Source organism: Salarias fasciatus, chromosome 6 (genome assembly GCF_902148845.1).
Source record: "Salarias fasciatus chromosome 6, fSalaFa1.1, whole genome shotgun sequence".
Classification (NCBI taxonomy): Eukaryota; Metazoa; Chordata; class Actinopteri; order Blenniiformes; family Blenniidae; genus Salarias; species Salarias fasciatus.
In genome coordinates, this window is record NC_043750.1 from 28,480,278 (window position 1) to 28,498,137 (window position 17,860).

The window sequence follows — 17,860 nt, forward strand, 5'->3', positions numbered from 1 at the left end:
TTTTGCACGCAAAACCAAATACAGAAATGTGGGACAAGATAGAAGACAAGGTGATGTCTCTTCTCATAATATTCTAAATGCAAAGAGTTAGTAAAGTTCACAACTTACACTCAGTGTTGCTCGTGATCTTTGCTACAGTGCTTTGCAACTTAAAGCAATTGGTATAGTTTTCAAGGGCTTTGTGCAGGGGACGATGATCTGATAGAAGAAAAAAAAAAAAGACTTCAGACCCATTGAGCTGTAATCTTGTTGTGTAAGACCCAGTGGCTTGGGTGTGGAGATGAGAAGAAATTATTCAGAGCACAATGGAGGAGGTGGAACTGATGGCTGGGTGTGGTGAGAGGAGGGGAGGGATGAGGGAGGGGAGGGACAGTGCCTGATGGCACTGATCCTCCTTCTTGGACTGTGACATGGAGCGAGGGAGGACAAGGAAGGGGAGGGAAAGGCAAAAGGAGGGAGGCAGTGTGAGAAGAGGAAGGGAGGGACACTGCAGAGGGAGGGAGGAGCCCCCCCCCCCCCCCCCTGACCCGGTGTCTTGTGCTCCACCTCTGCTCAGAGAGGAAAATCTCACAGAGGATTTTCTGCAGGGACCTTCACACTGACCACTGGGCTCTCGGGATTGTTCTGCTTCTGGAGTCAATTTGCTGGAATATCGTCTCAGAGACTGGGGAGGCGTCGAGCTGCAGCCTGCTGGAGTCACTGCTGGAAGCCAGAGATCTCCAGGAGAGGTATGGAAACCAAACAGGTGCTTTTTGTGTGCAGCTGGAGTTTGTCTTTAAAAAACAAAGTTCAGATTGACTCATGAAGAACTGCTTTTAGAGTGCTGAGTGTGCAGTTTTATCAAAATTCTGAAGTGTCTTTTACAATTCCTTGCAATATTGATTCACAGTAGATTTAATCTGCATTTTGATGACTTGAATGGTTACCTGTGTAGTTTATACAAACATATCTGCTTTTTCTGTTGAATACCTGATGTACAGATTGATCATCATGTCTTGTTTTCTTCATTTATATTTTATGTTGGCGTCTGCTTTTTGACTTTGTGTAGTGACTTCGGTTTGCAGGGCCTGAGGCTAATCTAAGTATATCTTCTCAGGGATTAAATAGCTTCCTAATGAGCTTTCACTAATAACCAGGCTTCAGTTAAAGGAGAGCTCTCACTGCAGCTTCTCAGTACAATGTCAAAGCCCCAGCCCCTTGACAGGACCGCTGCTGTCTCTACTTTTAGCCACTGTCCATCCATCTTCCAGCCCTGCTTTGTCCAACAGGGCTTCAAATGTTAGTCTCATTTCACTACATGATGTGAGGAAAACACAGCTGCAGAACACTGCCTCAATTTTGCATTTGAAGAATTTCTATATTTCAAATGTTGTTGATGCAGCAACTGAAAATGAGTGATTTTGTCTCTCGGTTGCTTTTTAAGAGCTTTTCAAACTAATAAAACACAAAACTATGTGGATATCATTTAGCTTTATTAAATAAATGTAAAAAAAAACTTTTAGAAAGTTTATCAAATCCAGCTTTGATGAAGATTTGGTTTATAAGATGAATTTATTTTGAATAACTTGATTTAGAATTTACAGATTAGCTTTGGAAAAGAGTTCCGTCTTCATGAAGCTCCAAATAAAATAACACACAGGTTTTAAATATATGTGGCAGGGAGTCTTTCCTTGAGAAGAAACAGTAAAAAATCTGTGTAAATTACTTTTTTGTAACTTTCACCAAAGAAAGAATTCATGCTTAAAAAAACATCAAGATTAAAAAAATATTTACAATATTTGTAAAAGATTGCTAATTTGGATGAACTCTTTTGCCATAAATTCAGATGTCTGAGTTATTTCTGATGCACAGACATGTGAAGCTAAAATGTTAAGTCAAACTGAGAGTTTGCTGTAGGTTTAAACACTTCATCCATGATTATAATCCATGATTCTTTACTATTTCATATTAGGATATGTAAAAGCAGCCTTAGTTTTAAGTTCAACATAAATGCTAATGACTAAAAAGTTTAGAGGCTCAAAATTCAGAAGCACAGAGTCTTAAATTTACCAGAGCGAAGCTCTTGAATTAATGTAATTAACTGATTATGATCATTGATAATCTAGAGGCCTGTGCGGTATTGGACATCAGCACTGAAAGAGCTCAGCAAATTAAGAAGATTAGTAAAGAAAGAGAGAGTAATAATAAAAGATCTTTATGTTGCTATGCTGCAGAGAAATCCTAGCAGTTGAAAGAGTAATTGTATCTTATTGGTTCTTTTTGGACATTTTGCAGACTGAATTTACCTGTTAATCCATCCTCTTGCATCAGTTTCTAACCTTCTCTTTTCTGTTTTGCAGGGAGTAATATGAGGAAGCCTTTCAATGGGCTAGATCCCGGCATTGGACTTCAGGGTTTCCGTTGTGATTAGACCTGGAAACAGTATGCAAACAAATCGGTGAACCGCGGCGGCCTGTCAAACCCCCGCCCTCGTAGCCACCAGCATCACCAACCCAGCATCGGGGGGGACTCCAGACGCTTCGCCCCTGCTGGACAGCCCGCGCCGAACGCCATGGATTTCATGTTACCCATAAGAAGTCGAGACATGATAGCGTACTCCAGCTCCGCTCCTCCTCCGGGCCAACATGGCGGCAGCGCCAGGCACCACCAGCACTACCAGGCGGTCAGAAGAAAGCTGCGGCCGGGACGAATCCTGGGCTTCGTCATCAGTCTGGCGGCTGTCTGCACAGTCTGCTCGTGGAGTGCCTTGTCTCTTGTCACAACAGTGGCCACCGAACCAGAATCCACGCCTGAGGGCCCCGGAGAGGCGGCCGTGCCCCAAAGAACTCTCCTACAGCACCACAACCTCTCAGCCCCGCCGCAGGACTCGCCAGTGGCCATGCCGTCGACGGAGGAAGACATGAATCACGGGGACTACCCCACGGACCTGTTCACGGTGGAGGAGAGGCGACAGGGCTACGTGGTGTTTCATATGTTTGGTATGCTGTACATGTTCATAGCTTTAGCCATCGTCTGCGACGAGTTCTTCGTCCCGGCGCTCACCGTCATCACGGAGAAGCTGGAGATCTCCGACGACGTGGCCGGGGCCACCTTCATGGCGGCCGGCGGCTCGGCCCCTGAGCTCTTCACCTCCGTCATCGGGGTCTTCATCTCGCACAGCAACGTGGGCATCGGCACCATCGTGGGCTCCGCCGTCTTCAACATCCTGTTCGTGATCGGGATGTGCGCTCTGTTCTCCAAAGAGGTGCTGAACCTCACCTGGTGGCCTCTGTTCAGAGACGTCTCCTTCTACATCTGTGGCTTGCTCATGCTCATCTATTTCTTTCTGGATAATCAAATCACCTTGGTGGAAAGTATCAGTCTGCTGATGTGCTACACCTGCTACGTCACCTTCATGAAGTTCAATGCCAAAGTAGAGCTTCTCATCAAGAGCAAGCTGGGCAGCAACCAGGTGGACGAGCTGGAGACTGCGCCGAAGGTGAGTCTCACTCCACCCATCCATCCACCCATCCATCCCTCCATCCACCCATCCATCCATCCATCCATCCTTCCATCCATCCATCCATCCATCTTTCTGCTTAGTCAGCAGAAAGCGAACAGCTGCCTGCTGACTAAGACTACTGTGCCCTCCGACATTCACCCTTTCACCCATTCACCTCACCATCTGTGTTTTCTTCATCCTCCAGTGAAGTGTTGTCCTCATCAGAAACACCCAGCAGGACATTTCACAGGATGTGACGCCAGAGAGCCGCCGCTCTGGTCAAACTATAACCGAACGTGGGAAACTGATCAGCAGCTCAGTTAGATGTGTGGCTGGCGCTTCATTTCCCACACAGGTTGGGTGAGGGTTAGCATCCTTCAAAAGGCAACGAGAAATTTTATTTATTTATTTATTTTTCAAATCAGCAACTCTCAAGACAAACCACAGTTAAAAAAAGAAAAGACCAAAGCAGAATGCGTTTTATTTGGCAGACTAATGATATTAAATTTTCCTTGCAAAGGACATTGAGACGCACCAGACACAGGACGAGTCTGCAGCCTCTTCATGCTGACTGAATCTATGAACAAGCCTCAGGTTCAGTTACTGCTTTTAGAAAGTGAGCAGTCCAGGAACGATGGAAGAGAGCGACTTACTTCAACTGATTTGAGAAATGAAATAGTTTGTTTTTTTTTTAGGACGGAGGACATATAAATAAAAATAACCATTGCATTTGGACTGAGTTTTGTATTTAATGTGCGAACACAAATAGCAGCTTTAGAACTCTGCAGGGACAGAAATGCAAGAGTAAAGATCACAGTGAAAAAAAAAAACTTCTGAAAGCAAGATGTTTTTCCAAAATGTCTTTTTTTACTTCAAGATTCATATATGTGTGTATCTGTGAGTGCGTGTTTCAAACAGGAAGTTCGTCACAAATATTAAACCATTAGATCACTTGAAAAAAGCAAAATTTATAAAAAATAGTGTTCAGATATTCTTTCCAAAGTTTCCATTTCAAATGTGAAATTTTTTTTCTTTTTAATTGTCTTTTGAGTGCTGGATCCTACATTGTGGTAGTAATTATTTTATTTATTTATTTATTTTTAATAACTTTAGGTATTAAATCTCCAGAGTCAATATTACATTGATAATCTGATTATCTCTGGTTAATTCCTGAGATTATTTTATGTAAACTCAAACACTGACATAGAAGAAAGTTCATAATCTGATGACTCCAGCTGTGTGCTCAGATTTAAAGAAGTGAAAATAAGGATTTTGGGTGAAGTGCTGAATTTTTTTCCACCATTTTTTGCAGACTGTTTCAGTATCTATTATTTCTGAGACACTAGAGCGTTATCTCCTAACTTATTTTCTCTTTGAATAGAGATTTTTTTTCTGCATCTGGCCACAATGTTTTTGAAATGTGACATAATTTATTTTTGACAACTGAGTCCTTGACTCAGGAACAGTTTCCATTCCCTTTTTATTTATGAGGCACGTGTGAAAGACACTGGCGTGATTTTTATAGTCTTGACGATATTCTTCCAATACCAGTTCCCAAACCAATCACTTCATCGGGAAAGGACGTTGTAATTTCCTCTGAGGCCTCGTTTCATGATGTCTACATTAAAAAAAAAAAAAAAAGAAAATGCTTAAACAAACTGAAGTGCATAACCATTCCCTTCTGACCGAGTAGAGAAAACAGTGATGTGACTTTTGTTCTCTCCATCATTTGTATATTGTGTCTGTGTGCAGTTGGAGTCAGATCTGTTGCTCTCTGATGTTGTAATCTCGTATGGCTCTCAGGTGACAAACATTAAAACTGCTGTAGGCCGCAGCTCCAACGTAGCCTAGTGTACAGTCAGCTGTGGTCAGTTCTTCAGGGGCGTATACAGCATGAGGCTGCACATGTGCTAGAAGATGCAATCTATTTTTTTTTTTTGTTTTTTGTTTTTTTGTGGAAACACCTAAACGAAAGCTTTCTCTTTTTCTTGTTTTCTTTTTCCCTCTTGCTATTTTTAGAGCGGTGATTCAGGCAGGTGGCAGGTCTCACGTTTTAGTCAACAGATGAGCTCATAATCACCGGCCTCCAATTTGGACGCAGCTCCTGTAAAGCTCCTCCCCCTTTAAATACTTCAGCGCACGCAAACAAGAAAAGAGGACAAAAGCCTTTGTTTCATTGAGGGATTTGAAGTATTTTCAAATAAGATGGAGGAAGTCATTGTTTTTCTATCATTTCAAGGTGTAGATTTACTACCAGGTTATACACAGTATAGGATCTCTTAAATATGCCATTTCATTCATTTATTTGACCCATTATACTCTCTTTTTGCCGGTGTATTGTGGGGGTTTTGAACCTTTATTAGCATCAGTGTTGTGGCAGATGCTCCGGCCGCTTGACTCGTCTGCCCTTCTGGGAATCAGCTGCCTCAGCCCAGCCCAAGAACAGCTTTTCTCCCTCTGCCGTCCAGCACTGCATGTCCAACCGCCGTGCCCTCATGTGTCAGTAGCTGCTCAATAATCCCCGGGGTTAATGCCCTGTGATCCAATTAGAGCCACTAATAATAGTCGGATGCTTCTTGGGGGGAGCAGAAATCAGGAGATCACAGAGAGAGAAAAACTGCAGCGCAGGCTCCTCTCTCCAGTCACACCTCCGGCCGGGGCTTCGCTTTGTGCATCGCCGAGGAATTTTCAGCGGGTTTGCATATGTTCATGACAACCACGGCGCCAGTGTAGAAGGGCGCCACCAGAAGATCTGTAGGTTTGGTTGCTGAAGGCACTAAAGACGCCAATCCTCTCTGATCCCCTTATCAACTGCTTACCTGCAGTGACGACAGCAAACTCACAACCCTGAGCACTGTCAGGCATTCTCTGCACATCTTCAAATTCTTCTTTCCAGCACAAATTTCTGCAGAGGAGCGGCATTTTAGAAATATTGAAACATATGTTAAATGAACCAAAAAGGAGGTTTAGAGAAATTCAGCCTCATAAATTTACTATTGAGCCTCATCACAAGACATTATATGTCTAAATCTTGACCCACAGTGCAGATACACAGTATATTGGAGGTTTTTGTGCCGCAGTCAAACAAATAATCACTAACAAGCTTTGCTTAGCCTCTCATCTGAACCCTGACTGCAGCGTAGGTTAAAATGGCGATTGAGTTAAACAAAGTTCAGCATTAGTCACTGACGTTGAAATCGAATAAAAAAAAAAGGAGAAAAGTGGAGTGAATTTGCTGACGGATGAAAGTGAAAGAGACGGCGTACGCTGTGACCTGTGAGGGTTGCGGCAGGACTTCACACGCAGGCTTGAAACCTGCCAGTCTAAAAGTGGTGATCTCTGCAGATTAATCCTGGCTAAGTCCCACAGCTCGGAGAGTCAGGTGGATGAGAGAGAGAGACAGAGAGAGAGAGAGAGAGAGAGAGAGAGAGAGAGAGAGAGAGAGAGAGAGAGAGAGAGAGAATGACAGAAAGATAAGTTATCTTATAAGATAAGATAAGATAAGAAGAAAGCACACAGTGAAAAACAAACATCACCAAAAAGTGCTGAAACCGTTACAGGGTGACGTGGTTGTGTCTCAGTGGCTCGATGGCAGATGGCACCGAGTGAAAGTCTGATTTAAATCTGGCTGCAGGTCAGCACTTCACATCTTAGCGGTCTTCCAGGATCTACGGCTTCCTGTTTGGAGAGGATGAAATCACTGAACCGGAACAGCTGCTCGGCTCATACTGGATGATTTGGTTTCCTTAGAGCGTCAGTCTTTCAGTCTCCACTTTAGTTCTGTCGTCCATAACTTAGGGTTTATTAGCTGCTTCACAATCCAGATTGTAATACTTGTTTTTCCATGAATGCCATTCAAATGTAGCTCAAGAAGAAAAAAAAAAGGGTTCTAAGGCACTGAGCGGAGCTTATTACGACAAAAATGCACCAAATCCTGCATAAACGTGAAAGTAACACGATGAGAGCAACGACAAATTTGTTTGTACAGACCAAATGAACAAAGTGTTGTTGAAGCATCTACGTGTACAAACATGATTTGTGTTTTTTCTCCTCATATAGTTTATTCTGTGTCTAAACTGCTACTTTCTGTAATGAATCATTGAAATATTCAGTTATGACTACATTTATTCATGTTGTTCAGTTTTCTTTGCTTATAGCCAATTTTACAGTCACAAAAATATTTCACTATTAATATATCATCTTATGTATTTCAATGTAAGTTGATATATATTGAAAAACAAAATCCTAAAATAATATTTCATTACAGCAATTTAGTAAATAAACACTGTTACAGTTGTCGAAAAATGCTGATGCAGCCATTTTAATTTAATATGAAATGTTTTTTTTTATTGAGTTTTAAAAGAAGAAAAAATATATAAATAAAGGCTTTGAAAGCCTGTAGTTTGTGTATCTTTCAAGCTGCTCTCACAAACCATGTGACCATCAGCCAAGATGAAATGAAGCCAGAGTCAGAGAAGAGGCCAAACTTTCACCACGTGGGAGTAAATTATTTACTTTTTTTGAAATCTTACTTTTATAAATTTCTGAAATCAGTGAATGTCTAAATGTGTGCTTTCATGTTAAATGAGTAAGAGTGTAAATGTAAACTCCACTGTGCCCTGAAAACAGTATGCAGTATGCAGATAAAATGATTTAACTGCTAAATATCTGATCTGGATGATTGTAACAAGTGCATCGAGGTGAAAACCATGAAAAAAAAAAAAAAGCAGACAGTAGAGGAAGCTGCTGCCTGGTTTAGCTGCCATAACAGCAGCAGGTGTCTTGTCAGCAAGCTAAAGAGATTATCTGCTCAAACTCCGAGACCTGCATCATGAAAACGTGTCAACAACAAAAAACATGCACCTTTCCTCTTGTGTGTGCGTGTGCGTGTGTGTTTGTTTGTGTGTGTTTGCACATCCAGCCCTTGATCACCCTTGTAGGTTCATCATGATGTAAATGAAGAGACGTGATTGTGTGTTTAATGTGTGTGTGCCCCTTCATTGTTTCTACAAATGAGCTGATGAGTGTTTCACAGCTACTTCACGGTCAAAAGAGGTCTGATATTTTATTTAAACACCATCAGGTACATTTTCATATCAGGAGAAATGCGTCATCTTGGTCTACGTCCATCATTTGTATTGAATACAAGGTTACTGGCTTGTTGAGGAAGTTCATATTGCATTATCTTGATGATTGTTTTAAATCAGATTTAGAGATTTGTGTCTGTTTGAAGTTGAAGTAAGTCTGGAGAATGGAATCAGGCACAAAACCGAGTCCACTTTGAAAAGCCTGCAGCCTGAATAGCAATTCGAATCCAATTTTAGAACAAATATCAGAGGATATGAGCAACTTCCAACTGTGACACAAGAAATTTTATTACCGTATATTCTTGTTGGTTTTGGACTGCAGTCAGTTTAATGAGGCACACAAGACAAATAAATAAACAGAATCATATCTTTATTTTTGCCAGCTACTTTTTAAAACCTGCTTTCTAAGCTTTATTAGACTTTTAAAACCCAATGTCAGTGTGGGTTTCAGATTCAGATGTCACAGGAAGTTTATACAAATAATTTGCATGACAATGTTTACCCTGAATCAAATGCACGGGACACAAATTTGTCATGACGTTGTGTGTTTCCCTCTGTCGGCGAATGATAATGCTGGAAGTTTCTCCCATCTCGCCTCCACCTTACCCGGCTCTCCACGCTAAACCCTCCCCACCAAAACAAACCACCGCCGCGGCCTGCGCCTGTCCCGGGCCGCAGGCTGTGCGTGTGTGTTTGAGTGTGTGTGTTTTGTCCGTGTGGTGACGCTGCAGTGCTGTATATGTCCTCTGAAGAATTGGCTGAGCTGGACGTGTAGGGTGGTAGCCGACACGGCCCGAAATCTCCGAGCCTGAGGAGGAGCGAAGAAGGAGAGGGCGCCGATAGCTCGCTGACCCATGAGCAGTGAAGAAGTCACTAAAGGAAGCTTTGACTCCGTAAAAAGCATCACATTTCTTGATCAAATGGACAATCTTTCCTTATTCTTCGTCTTTCTGGTAATATTGGTCTCAGCACCAGTCTAGTGTGAACCTGGTTCACCCGCTACTTCTCCGCTCCTTCAACCTTCACAAAGCTGCTCTTAAAAAAACTGACAGAAATGTTATTTTCTTCGTGCTTCACGAGTTCATTCATAGATTTATAGATAGATAGTTAAAAAAAAAACTATAAACAGTCAAATTTGACTTGTTAGATTAAAAATCAGACACTTTTAGTTCCTCATTCATCTTCATTCATGGCTCGATGTGTTTTGATGCTTTTGTGTTACTGGACAGATTGAGGAAACTTATAATGTGTGTATTATGTTTTCTTTCTGTGTGTTTTTTCCTTCTGAAGGTAAATGCACCTGCAGATGATGAGAACAAGCTGATGGTGAGTTTCACTTTCAAAAGAAAGAATATGGAAGAAAAATCACTCAAATGAAAATGAAAATGAATATGCTTTCATATTTGCACACAAGTAAGAAAATGTGTTCCTGCCTGTGCAGGCTAAGCCCAGGCTGCAGAGAGAAGGCAGCTGTGCTTCGCTGCACAACTCGCTGATGAGGAACAGCATCTTCCAGCTCATGATACACACTCTGGACCCGCTGAGTAATGAAGGTATTTGGATATTAAAGGGAAAAATAAAACCCTCAATGTTCCCTTGTGATCACACAACAGATTTCAATGAATGTTGATCATTTAAGTCTTCGCCACGTTCCATATTGCACAGCCCGCAACAATAAGAGCATAGAGGCACACAATAAAGTCTTTGCAAGATTTTAGCCCATTTCAGATCAGTGAAAGAAGCACAAAGCATATGAAAAACACAATATCCAGATTACCTCACACACGCACACACATACACCAAGTAACATTACATCATGTATCTAAAGCACGGTGTATTTTTTGTTTCAGGGCGTTTCAAAGAAAAAGCGTCAATCCTGCACAAAATGGCCAAACAGAAGTGTAAAGAAGATGCTGCCAATTCCAACGGTGTAGGTGAGTGTGAGGAGAGGAGCATGTAAACCGGACACACATTTATTATGTTAAAAATAATAGCACACACGTTAAAGAAAAATAAGATCTGTCCTGAATTTGTTTCTGTTGATTCGTGAAAAATTGCGTTTCCTGTCATCTCTTTCCATTTGTATTCCTGTTCATTGTATTCTGCTTTTTGGATGTCTGTGGTATTAAAATACAGCCCTGCAGTTATTTGCCTGGGCCGGTTGGCCGAGCTCTTATCCGCATTTCTCTTCAACATTTTAACCAAATCTCTCTGAAAACTTTGTATTCCTCTCTCAGCTTCGTCTGATAAAAACATCCCCAACAGCTCAAACGTGGCAGTGGAAGTGACGCCGCCCATGAACGGTGTTGCAGGCGGAGATGAGGTATGACTTTTATCAGCGTCACATGAAGCTCCTTATGAATGAATTTAAATGAATAATTTTTTTAGACACATGAACATTTCTTTATTTAAAAAAAAAAATCACATGTATGTTCACCACCATAGCAAAAAGCCACACACACATCATGTGTTGTAATGAACTGATCTTAGGGAGGCGACGAGGAGGAGGATGAAGACCAGCCTCTGAGCCTGGCCTGGCCGGACACCACCAGGAAGCAGCTCACCTACCTCTTCATCCTGCCCATCGTCCTGCCGCTCTGGTTGACTCTGCCCGACGTCAGGAGAGAGGTGAACAGCTGCACACGCTACAAAACAGTTGGATATTAGTGTAGACAAAATAAGACGACAGATTTTTGACAGAATGGGGTTTTTTTTGTTGTTGTCTTGTTTCAGTCTTCAGAAAAGTTCTTCCCCATCACTTTCCTGGGCTCCATCTGCTGGATCGCGTTCTTCTCCTACCTGATGGTGTGGTGGGCTCACCAGGTACCTCACACGGCCTCCACACAGCGCTTTTTATTCAGACTTCCCTGCCTGATCGTTTCTATTTCCGAGGGCTTTCTTGTCAGAGTGCAGCCGTCAGGGTGTTGAATGTGTGACCGTGGCGTCTAATCCTGACTAATCTGACTTGATCCACGGCCAGATCCACCTGTAACGCTCTATTTTAACAGCACAAATGCACAAAGACGGGACTGAAGCACAAGGTTGTCTGGACAAGGACACCGAGAGAGAGAGAGAGAGCGCCCGCTCTTTTCTGTCTGTTCAGAGTGTTGTTATCAGTGTGTTATCAGTGTATCAACATGTCGTCATAAATATTTGTAGCATTTTCTGCTTTATAAGCTTAAATATACACACTGTTTGATTCACAGAGTAATGTCTGTGCCCATATAAAGTGTTAATCAACAGCAAAAAAGCCAACAACACACACAACTGATGGATAAAACACGGATAACAACTCAATGATGACGTGCGTGGCTGTCTGTAACACTCACCTGTAAACACCATGAAAAGTCATATGTGTGAGCAGAATGCAAAAAGAACAAAAAAAATCCACAAAAAGATGAAGAACATTTATGAAATTCATTATTGAAATTAACATTGGAAAATTTGGATGCAGGGAAGACAATAAAAAACAGCTTTTGTCACATTTTTCACCGGAGAATATTTCACAAACTCAAGAACTGTTTTCAAATCGATTCCTTTTAAATAATTTAGGAAAATATTGTAGGACATAGGGATGTTTTCAAATCTGATCACATGCATATCGGAAGATTAATTTCTTTTGGGGTGTGTGTTAGAAATGTCCTCTCAGCTCTGTGACGCTCATAGTCGACACTGAACACAAGTTTTCTGTTGCTTCAATAACTTTGTTTTTAAAAAAATATCAGTGAATAGAATTGTTGAGGAGTCCAGACAGAACCACTTTACAGAATTCGAGGCTTCTTGAAATTAAAACTTGGAAGAGGTTCTCCTGGTTTTTTTTTTTGTTTTGTTTTGTTTTTTTTGTATATTAAAGCTTTCATTTTGCATCTTTTTTTGTCTGGCAAGTGACTATTTTCATGACCTTCACCATATCTTCGTATTTATTCGTAAATCCTAATTAGAATTTGACAAAAATTCAAATAATCCATGACTTTATATTCATACTAAATTTTCAGATGGAGGTTGCCTTAATGAAAATAGAACTTTGCACTTGTGCAGATAAAACTGATAAATTGATCGTAAAACATCTTGAAAATATATAAACGCATAAAGTAAATTGTAGTTTGATTAATTTGTTACATGTGTGCAACAATAGTAACATTTCAGTCTTGCATCATGTGTAGACCGTTCATTACAGGTGAGAGTTTTATCAAATTTGGGGGGTTTTAGTTTGAAAAGGTTAAATATGGGCGATTGTGGTCAGCTGAATGCTTATCACTGTATTTTTTTTTTTGAAAATCAATAGGACGTTATTTATACACTCTCCCATCCTAGTACTAATCTGGTACTCTACAATTGAAATATTAATTTTCCAAGTATTTTAATTGAGATTTAAGGCATATGAATCTGTTTTGCTGATGGATTTGATGTGACTGCCGAATGTTGAATCAGAACGTACCAACACTCGTAAAGTTTGGACTCAGTCTTTTGTTTTTGAAGGCAGTAACTGGAGGTATTTCTTCACAAAGAATGTCGACATCCTGCTGTCAGGCTGACGACACACAGTGAACAGATCTGGGAAAACATCATTTTGTGTTTTCCTGTAGAAGACAAACGTGATCCTTGGTGGCTTTAACATGAGCTGAGACAGTACCTGAAGAACAGCTGGCGGTTTGATGTCTTTCTGACTCTCTTGAACCTCTCTTGACTGTTCCTCACAGGTTGGGGAGACTTTCTGGATCACGGAGGAAATCATGGGTTTGACCATTTTGGCGGCGGGCACTTCGATCCCAGACCTCATCACCAGTGTGATCGTAGCACGGAAAGGCCTGGGCGACATGGCCGTGTCCAGCTCCGTGGGCTCCAACATCTTCGACATCACTGTGGGGTGAGTCCGCCAACACACACACACACACGTCCAGGATTGTTTTGGAGAAAGAAACCAGAGTGACGCTGCTGTTCTGCGTCTGCCCCCGCAGTCTGCCCTTCCCGTGGCTCATCTACAACATCATCAATGACTTCAAGCCCGTGGAGGTGAGCAGCAACGGCCTGTTCTGTGCCATCGTCCTCCTCTTCCTCATGCTTCTCTTCGTCATCATTTCCATCGCGGCTTGCAAGTGGCGGATGAGCAAGCTGCTGGGGTTCCTCATGTTCCTGCTGTACTTCGTCTTCCTCATCATCAGCGTCATGCTGGAGGACAGGATCATCGTCTGTCCCGTCACCATCTGAGCGGCGGCCTCGCGTCGTTTCACAGCGCCGCGCTCGCGTCGGGACTTAAGATGCGAGCGCAAAAAACTGTGCTCGCACAAACGATTCCTCATCTGTAACACATGCACACGGTAGAAGACTGCATAAAGAAAACATGTAGTCTCACAGCTGCTCACACACACACACACGCACACACGACACGACATGAAGCAGCGTTGCAGGTTCAGGCCGGTGCAGCGCTCTGCGGCAGAGCAGCAGGTCTCTGCCTCTCTAACAGACGCTCTGTGCGCCACGGGACTGACTCAGCTGTGGCTCATAGTTCAAATCGGCTGAAAGCAACTGATGGACTGAAGGATTAATCCAGGAACGAAAAATGATCTGTTTTTGTTGATTTTTTCCTCCCGTTTTTCTTTTTCTGCTTTATTTTTCTTATTTTCAACTGAAGGACTGAGTGGCAGTATGAGAAGTACCTCCACTATTCAAAGACACTCACTTCTTCTTTTTTTCATTTGTTGAAAATGCCCGTGGAGTTCCGAAGAGACAAAGGAAATCATGACTTGGGGGAAAAAAAAAAAAAACATAAAGGGCCGAGGAAACGAAACATGTAGCTGAATGTCATAGCTGCTTTCTAGACATTTAGAAGTTAACTGTGTCCATTCCACTGACGCTGTAATGTCATCAAATGAGAAATATTAAGTGTTAAACATTTGAGTGTGTTTTCAAATACAGTTTAGCTTTCAAATGATCATATCGTACACCCCATTCATAAATATATCTATTAGGGCTGGTGAACAGATACTGCACACTAAGTTTCCAATTTTGTTGAGTATCTAGATTTTTCATTTGACTTTTCTCATAATAAGCTCATGAACATGGCTTCTTCTGGTTCTGACTGCCTTTACATGCACCACTCTGGAGGGGAGTCGCTCCAGTATGCTGCTGACGCAGTTTGGAAAACAAGTGGTGAATTACAGATGACTGATCTGCTGTGTCCAACATGTCATTCTTCTCTTTTTTTTTTCTCTTAAATTATGCATTTTTACAAAGGAGCGCTCACATCAACACGTACAACTGGGTTTCTTCTGTTGTTGTTCTGGTGTGAAACAAACTCATGTACTGTAAAACGCTATAACACACACTTTGTGTTATTTATATTAGAGCTGCAGGCTGAAAATAATGCAGAGTGAAAAGCACACAGCTTTGCATCGCTAGAGATCCTGATATGATTGAAAATGACAATGTTAACCATTAATTGTGAGACAACATTTTAAAAGCAAAAGAAATGAAAATGTTTTCAGTATCAGGTAATGCAGGAGGAGTCGGTCTGACCAGTGAGATGAAAACAGATAGAAATATGATTAACTTGAAAACAATGACCGCTATTGTTGTATTTTCTCTCAAAGTTGGGGAAAGTATCTTTTTTGTTTGTTTTAAAAGGCTCTCGGGTGGTACTGTTTTCTTTTTATGTGCAAAATTTGCCTATAAAAGGAGTGAAAAGAAAGCGGAGGGAAGCAGATCGATGCTGCAGAGCGACTTCTCAAACTGCTTGAATAATCTGACTTCTTATTTTTTAAAATCTTTTGCTTGCGAGAGGGACTAATGGCTTCAGTTCCCTTTCATCAATCAGCGGTGCAAATGTATCTCCCTCACGTCGCCTGACAAATGAAATGAAACCAAATGTGTGAGGTGATTTTTTTTTTTTTTTCTGACAGTCTTGGAGATTTGCTCAATAAAGGTACTGTAGATGTCTCCCAGAAACACACTCCCCTGCTCTTTATTTACAGCTGTGCAAAAGCACTTCTGAGCATCTTGGAAACGGCACAGGAAGTAACTAAAAGCAAAAGCCAGAGTCAAGTTCAACTCCTGTTTAGACTTTTTATATTCTGCATGATGCTTGGATCAGTCACGGTCCTGGAAACGCACCGTTTCACTGTTTTACTCAGGTATATTTTTTGCATTTATGTTTTTCATTTTAGTAATAGTTTATTCTATAGATACCTGGATTAAATTAACCTGTATAGATAGACATCAAATTATAAGTTCACTATTCAAAAGGGTAAAAAAAAAAAATCTACATTTTTTATGCTTTCATATTTTTTTTTTTTCCAAATAAGTTTTTTTTTGGGCCTACAGAATCTTCATTGGTTATCCTCTGACATGCAATGTCCAAATGTGTTTTATTGTGTGTTTATACATACGGAATCTGTGAATTGCTAATATAAGCTCCTGTATGTAGTGATAGTCAACTCATACAGTTGTTTATAAAGCTCAGCACAATTTATTTCCTCAGACTTAGCCTGTTTATGCAGTATCTTATTTGATTTCTCAATGGATCACCTGGACGTGAGGAATGAATGTATGAATGCGTGCATTTAGAAATGTTTTTAATAATTTCTTCCTGGACCAGTTTTCCCTACCATGATATGGTTTTGTAAATCCCTGTGACATTATGCAAGTATGGAATCATATTGACATACTACTTGACTCATGTACTATACTGTAAAAACATATATCGATCAACTCTGTATAAAGTGTTATATGTACAAATAAATGAAAACTCAGATTTTCACTGATGCTGTTTTTTTTCCCCAGGATTTTGACAGAAACAGGCGGTGGACAAAACGTATTACTTTTCATTGCAGTTACAGAGCAGAATCTTTTGCCATTGCTACTTGAGCTGTGACCGTATAACAGCTAAATCAGTCTGATTATAATCCCATTAAAAAGAGCATTATAGATTCTCTAAAGCAAATCTAATGAACCTCTTAAAAAGTCAGTTCACTTCACCTCACCGGCTTCCTCATAACAGCAATCTGCAGTGTCATCTATTAGGAAGCAATCTGCTTTACTTTGACACAAGCCTCTTAGTGAAGCATGCATGGCTCGCTGCCATGATCGCAGTGATGCAACGGGGATTAAGTGGACATCGGAGGACAGCCATTGAAGGACAAACTCACCTGTCTGCTTTTGGAACGAGTGACACCTGGGGATTTTTGGTCACACCATTGCACCTGCCTGCCAGAGAGCCAGCTCAGCGAAAGCCCGGACTAATGTCAAGTGTGTGTAAATGATCTTTTAGTAAATGATCTTTTATATCGTTTATCTCTGTGAAAATGGCACAGCTGATAGTATCTTCACATTTATTAATGTAATTGATTTATTAATATTATGATCCCCTAAAGGCTATTTTAATTGCCTGAAATTCATCCAAAATACCAAACTATTGTCACTGCAAGACTAAAACTAGATACTTTGTAGTTAGAGCTGCAGGTTTATTGAGTGTCCTACATTTTAACTGAAACTGGATGCACCTGTTGTATGTGCGCAGTAACTTTTTGAATGTTATTATGATGGCAGGAAGTTGAATGCTCTCTGCTTTCTCTTTCTCTCTCAGCACTGGAAACCCTGAAACCTCCTTCTGATAAGTGAAAAAACATATCATAACTTAAGCTGATTTACAGTGGATATTGAGGAAAAGCGAGTGTTTTTTTTTAATAATCAGAGCAATTTTATCGTCAAAGCAAAGCCTAAATGTTGATACCCCCCGTCATGCACTGGCCTGTCATACCAACCTGTCATCCTAAAGAACTGTGGAATCCTTAATAATACAGTTTTCTCAAAAATATTGTTTATTTTCATCTGTTTCTGAATTTAGTTTTAAACCGAATTATTCCAGAAAACAATAAAAGACAGGGAAAAACGTTTCCAACTTACCACTTGGACTTTTTTCCCCACCAAATAACACAGTTTTGATTAACAAATCTTATGTCAACTAGAAAAATTTGCAGTTCCTGAAGAAACTGCAAGTGTGAATGCTGAGCTGAAAATGCTAAACTGTAATGCAGAAGAAGTTCAAGAAGAAAGGTTGAAAACACTGCAAAGAGTTGAAAAGGTTGAAAACCTTTGAAAACACTGCAAAAAGTTGAAAAAGTTTTAAAAAAGGTTGAAAACACTGGAAAAAGTTGAAAAAAGTTGAGAAAGGTTGAAAACGCTGCAACAAGTTGAAAACAGTTGAGAAAGGTTGAAAAAGTTTTAAAACACTGCAAAAAGTTGAAAAACATTGAAAAAGGTTGAAAACACTGTAAAAATGATGAAAAGTTTGAAA

The 17,860-nt window shown here is 40.8% G+C and overlaps 1 protein-coding gene across 1 annotated transcript; it reads left to right on the forward strand.

The window, feature by feature from the left end:
• Positions 1-678: 678 nt before the first annotated feature.
• On the forward strand, positions 679-13,821 carry LOC115390763 (solute carrier family 24 member 2). The gene is made up of 10 exons (XM_030094760.1): positions 679-728; positions 2,340-3,478; positions 9,859-9,894; positions 10,010-10,121; positions 10,419-10,502; positions 10,806-10,891; positions 11,059-11,196; positions 11,302-11,391; positions 13,269-13,435; positions 13,527-13,821. The coding sequence occupies exons 2-10, from the start codon at positions 2,552-2,554 to the stop codon at positions 13,774-13,776; spliced, it is 1,890 nt and encodes a 629-aa protein (XP_029950620.1). The 5' UTR covers positions 679-728; positions 2,340-2,551; the 3' UTR covers positions 13,777-13,821.
• The last annotated feature ends 4,039 nt before the right edge of the window (positions 13,822-17,860 follow it).

Bases quoted from the DNA above. Each gene is read 5' to 3' on its own strand.
- LOC115390763 (XM_030094760.1), top strand. From the start codon at position 2,552: ATGGATTTCATGTTACCCATAAGAAGTCGAGACATGATAGCGTACTCC. The intron at 10,503-10,805 runs GTGAGTGTGAGG...TTCCTCTCTCAG, and splicing joins TGCCAATTCCAACGGTGTAG to CTTCGTCTGATAAAAACATC. The intron at 11,392-13,268 runs GTACCTCACACG...TGTTCCTCACAG, and splicing joins TGGTGTGGTGGGCTCACCAG to GTTGGGGAGACTTTCTGGAT.